This window comes from Hordeum vulgare, chromosome 6H, assembly GCF_904849725.1.
Source record: "Hordeum vulgare subsp. vulgare chromosome 6H, MorexV3_pseudomolecules_assembly, whole genome shotgun sequence".
Classification (NCBI taxonomy): domain Eukaryota; kingdom Viridiplantae; phylum Streptophyta; class Magnoliopsida; order Poales; family Poaceae; genus Hordeum; species Hordeum vulgare.
The window spans coordinates 508,382,187-508,387,947 of NC_058523.1; the positions used below are offsets into that span (position 1 = coordinate 508,382,187).

General features: G+C 43.7%; 1 protein-coding gene across 1 annotated transcript; it reads left to right on the forward strand.

Moving 5' to 3' along the window:
• Positions 1 to 1,096: 1,096 nt before the first annotated feature.
• On the forward strand, positions 1,097 to 4,285 carry LOC123402458 (rac-like GTP-binding protein 3). The gene is made up of 8 exons (XM_045096384.1): positions 1,097 to 1,472; positions 1,731 to 1,818; positions 1,989 to 2,098; positions 2,212 to 2,275; positions 2,850 to 2,914; positions 3,043 to 3,108; positions 3,212 to 3,315; positions 3,953 to 4,285. Exons 1-8 carry the CDS (start codon positions 1,368 to 1,370, stop codon positions 3,990 to 3,992), a joined length of 642 nt encoding a protein of 213 aa, XP_044952319.1. The 5' UTR covers positions 1,097 to 1,367; the 3' UTR covers positions 3,993 to 4,285.
• The last annotated feature ends 1,476 nt before the right edge of the window (positions 4,286 to 5,761 follow it).

A 5,761-nucleotide genomic window follows, 5' to 3' on the forward strand; every position in this document is an offset into this window, starting at 1 on the left:
TAGAGTAGTCATTATACTATCAACGACAACTAAAGTTTTTAATGTATGACCTACGTCAACTGTCCGCGAGGCTGTTTCATGAAATTAGGCGCTATATGTGGTCAAATATCTAAACAAGATAAGTGTGTCAATATTAGTAAGTTCCGTTAGGCGACAAAATTCATGAATTTGTCTATTATTCCCGACTTCAAATAATAAAGCAAAACTGCAATAATCACCACATCGCTTTGCTTTCTGCCAAGCACTTTGTAAAAGGCGGGAGTGTTAATACAATTCAACCAGGATGTTAATTCTTGTGACACGTATACCACAATATAAATGCAATTAATAGCATATATTTGAAAAGATGTGCATATTTATTTCATTTATTCCATAAGAAAGATAGAGCACTCGGTAGTGAAATACATAAAGATGGTTGGTTTGGTGATAACTAAGAAGATCGAACCCTATCATCTAGCTGCCATCTCCGTCTTACAGAGTTCTAAACCTAGCATTTCAATTCCGCTTTAAAGTAGTCATTATACTACAAACGACAAGTAAAGTTTTAATATATGAGTCACATCAGTTGTTGGTTAGGTTATTTCGTGAAATTACGCACAATAATGTGTCAATTTTTGAAACAAGATAAGCGCGCCAATATTAGTAAGTTCAGCTAGTTGGCCATTTTTTCGAGACGAAAGTTCGGTGCCCCGTATAGCTATCACGATAAGCATTATTGTCCATCTTTACATCTTATCTATTACCAGGCTACCTTAAAAATTATATACTACGAGCATGAGTTTTTCTTTGCGGGGTATGAGCATGAGTTGGTACGAATTTAAGAAATCCTACATGTACGAAAAACCAATAACGAAAATCGGAGAGGAAAAACACGGCGATGTTGATAAATACTCCCCCTTTCACAAATACTTGTCGAAGGAGTGGATGTGTCTACACGTATTTCAGTACGTTTCAGATATACTCATTTATTTCTTTATTATTCGTATAGCAAGTATTTTCCGACACAGGGAGAATAGTACCACTCATGTTCCCTGCTGAAATTGAAACGCGTATCATGATAAATAAATCCACAGGTCCTATCCTAGAGCTGCAATGCAATTCACTCCCCCCACCGAAGCACACCAACGCGACAAGCGGGAGGGAGCGGGGGAGGGGTTGGTCGACTCGTCCTCCTCTACTTCTCTGCCCTCGCGACAGTACAGTGAGGTGCCGAGCATGTGACCCTCTTCACTTCCTCAAGAAGTCACGCACCAAACACCACCCCCCATCACCGCCGCTCCGCTCCCCAGTCCCCCACCCCTCCTCCGCCCCCTTCCTCGAGCCGAGCTCCGGGGGAAGGAATCGGAGAGGCCGGCGCGCGGCGAGCCATGGCGTCCAGCGCCTCCCGGTTCATCAAGTGCGTCACGGTGGGCGACGGCGCCGTCGGCAAGACCTGCATGCTCATCTGCTACACCAGCAACAAGTTCCCCACCGTGAGCTCCAAATGTTTCTCCCCCTCTCCCCCACCCTTCTCCCCCCTGTCGCCGCCACCGGCTCTTGTGCCAAAGCCACGAGCTTTAGATGTCCCATTTTGGGGCATTTTTTTTTCCTTCAGCACAGTACTGGTGGTGATTTTGTGCAAAAGATCTTTTCCAGGCGTCTTCCTTGTGATGGATTAGCGTCGCGGGTGATTTTCCGTTGCGCCTGACACACTAATTTCTCAATTCTCTGACGGGCATTTGCCTTGGCAGGACTACATACCCACGGTGTTCGACAATTTCAGCGCGAACGTGGTGGCGGACGGCACCACGGTGAATTTGGGCCTTTGGGACACCGCCGGTAAGTTTCGCCTCTTGATTCCACTGCTTTCTTTGCCCTGCTGCACCTGTGATTTGTAGTAGGCTTTGTTCTGTCTCAGTTGCACATCACAGTGGCAGATTAAATTTACTTTGTGAATGTGAATGATCCATTGGGTGACCGGGGAGCTCACATGGTGCCATCTTTTCCAGGGCAGGAGGATTACAACCGGCTGAGGCCTCTAAGCTACCGCGGCGCCGACGTTTTCGTGCTTGCCTTCTCCCTTGTGAGCCGAGCTAGCTATGAGAATATCATGAAGAAGGTGCCAAAATGTTCTACCACCATCCTTTGTAGTAGGACTTACTTATTCCTTTTTATTTGGAAAAAATGTCAAAGAGGTTTGAGTGTCTTGGGCTTTGTTGTTTCCCCTTTCAGTGGATACCGGAGCTTCAGCATTACGCGCCCGGCGTACCTGTTGTGCTGGTAGGCACAAAACTGGGTGAGTTGTGCTGACAGTGAAAGCTTATTGTTTGCTTAATGACTGCTTATAGGTGGGCGGTGGGTGGGATTGGTGGCATGATTTGTGTATTTTGTCCTGTTACCTATAACTCGTTGGCGTCTCCTTGTCTTGGCGTGGTTGGAATTTGGTTTGGTTGGTAATCCACTGATAGTGATCTTTGTAGTGTAGACAGCTTATCATCCATGTAGTTGGGGGCCAGATACTTTGTGGTTTACAGAAGCTATCATCCAAATAGTTGTTGACTAAATAGTCTGTCTGGTGAAGCTTAATAAATATGGTAAGCTTTATGGTCGTTTAGGGATTGGACTGCATGATATATCGAGTTTAAACGCAATAATGAAAAAGCTTTGCTATGATTGATTAACTTCCTGTGAAATTAATCATCTGTTCCTAGCAACATCATTATAACTGTCAATACCATCCATGTGCTGCTGGGAATAGGAACCCTAACACGCAAACACGAAATACCATGTTACACTATATGGTTATATACGACAAATCATTCCTTATTTAAATATGCTTTTAATATTTAAAATCCTAATGTTGCTTCCAGATCTTCGTGAAGATAAGCACTATTTGCTGGACCACCCTGGGATGATACCCGTTACCACAGCACAGGTACATCTCAACTGTGTATGTTGTTGATTGTCGATAAATCGGTTAGAACTTTGAATGTCCTTGACCTTTAGATCAAAGAGATGATAAATGCATCTGAAAACTCAATTTTGAAATTGCTATTGCCACAGGGGGAGGAACTTCGTAAGCAAGTTGGTGCTTTATATTACATAGAGTGCAGCTCAAAGACACAACAGGTAAAGGTTTCTGTAAGCGAACTGTATACCCTTGCTGCAACAATTGTGTCTTCTTCAAAGTGTTTGTGTAAGCTGAAAGTTCTTACACTTGTGCAACATGTAGAATGTCAAAGCTGTGTTTGATGCTGCTATCAAGGTAGTAATCCAGCCCCCAACTAAACAAAGAGAAAAGAAGAAAAAGAAACAGCGTCGGGGATGTTCTATGATGTAAGTAAATACGACACTTGCAGTTCTCTTCATTGTCATTTTTCCTTTTCATAATACTTCCCTCCAATACTGTAATAGTTATCATTTTGGACATAAGCACGCTCTCCAGAATGCAGCTTTGACCACTACTTCCACTAATTATAACCCAATTACTTTATATTATAAAGGTACCTTTTCAATTATTGAATCTTGTTTGCAAGAGATATTGGCTGTCGAAGTTCTTAAAGTTTGACTTGCTATGTCCAGAATGAAAAGTTTTTGGAAACTCAGAGGGAGCAACTAGTTCTAAAGCTATTTTTTGATCATTCGTAGAACTTTGGCACGATTAATTCGAGTCATTGTCTGCAATAGCAAAATTTACCTAGAACGTGAATTGTGTAAAAATAATAATATCCAGAGTGACTTGAGTACCCCCTACTTGGTGTTTTAGATCTAGGTTACTCCGCCCACTCCCCAGTAGTGGCAAGGGAATCATAGCATTGTAGTCTTACCGTGTTATGTTCCTAAACCGTGAATTAAGACATGTTGAGTTTGGTTATGCTATTGTTCGGAAATGTGTATGAAAATGAACGCATAGGATCACCATTTTATCCGTGTTCTGCTTCTTAGCTTTGAATTTTGTGTGTTACACATGCAGGAACTTCAGCGGAAGGAAAATGCTATGCTTCAAATCCTGAATGATGAAGGAGAAGGTCCCTTGCCTGAAGCGATTGTCACGGTTGCGCTGCACCAAATTGACAAACACTCCAGACCCGTTGGATGTGCTGATTGCACGGTCAATGTGTATATTTGCATCGTTGGTAATTAATTACTAGAGGTAGATGGTTAAACTAGCCCTTGCTTATGTACTGCAGAATGCCCGTGTTTTATTAGCATTCGTCGTGTTAGGAAGTCCGTGTAGAAGCAAACGAGATTTGACTCTGTCAGTGACAAGGTCGCAACTTTTGAAGTCTTGGTGTATTCTCAGTTAGTCTATTTTGTTGATTCCATGGCCGGCGACATTAAGGGACCGTTCGGAGTCCCTCTGCTCCGTTTTCGGAGGGGATGGAGCTACATTTACAATTTGTGGAATGGCTGGAGAGATGCTCTACAGATTCTTAAATTTGAAGGAGCTGGTGGATTATCGAACGAGTCCTAAGAGCAACATTGAAATCTTATTGATACTGGTAACCGGCAGAGCATATTCATCAACAACAAACGTTGTTTTAGAGGATCCCAAGCAAGTTAATTAGCTAAATATTAAACCTAACAGAAACATGCAAGGTAAAGTAAAGAAAAGTAAATTAAGGGTCGGGCACAAGGATTTGCTATTTTTTATGTAGTCCTAGCTACATTAAGGGATCTACAACCGGTCCCTTCATACCATATGTCTAGATTGTCCATAAATCCTCGTATCTAGCACATATATGGCATGAGTACGAGGGTTCGCGGTCGCTCCGGTGCATCTTTTCTCTTTATTTATTTTTTTCCTCTTTCTTCATTCCCATCAATCATATGCTTCTGACAAGATAATTTAAGCACAAAATTACATGATTGCATGCATGCACAAAGGAGGGCTTAAAAAGGATATTCAATGGGCCAAATTTATAAGCCCGGCTGTAGATTCCCTTGCAATACTTTGCATACGGTCTCATTTTATCGCCTCATCACATGTCAACATTGGTCACACCTACATTTCTAGTAATAGCAAAGCTTCCTCACATGCCAACATTGGTCACACCTACTCTTCTATTAGTAGCAGAGGGTCTTTGCGTTGCAACGGATTCAAACAGACTAACGGTGCGTTTGGTTGTTTACATTCAGGCCTGGTATTGAACATTTGCATTCATCTGGGCCGAACGTCCCGATTACCATCCTTTGGGTGACTTTGGCATTCAACTGTGGCATTCGGGTTCAATATCGAGCGACCCATCCCTAACGCAAAAAGTCCCTGGCCCAGTTCGGAGGGTGTGAGCTCGACATCGCTAGGTATTGGCGTCCTACCCGCTCGAGACAGAAGATCTCTCGCCCACTCGTGGCCGTCGTCCACCCGGGCTCCGGTGGCCGGCATCCCTCTACCCCGAGCTCCGGCGGTCGGAGGCCCTCCGTCCCGCCCCGCCTCCAGCCCGAGATCCTGCCTTTGACGGACCTCCCTCTCGTCTTGCCTCCAACTCGAGATCCAGCGGCCGACGGCACCCTTCCGCCCAGCCTTCACCGTAATATCCAACGCCGGCCTTCTCCCCTCTCCCATGTCTCCTCTTGGCAAAGTCTCATTCGACCTAATTCCTCTGTTTGACCATCCAACCATAATTTGGCATTCAACCTCAATATCATATCGTGTTCCGGATACCTAAGCATCCAAACAGAAATATTGACATTCAATATCAATACCAATATACTATGATATTGGTATTCAACCCAATGCAATGCCAAGACTCTCAATGCAAACATCCAAACGCACCTTAAT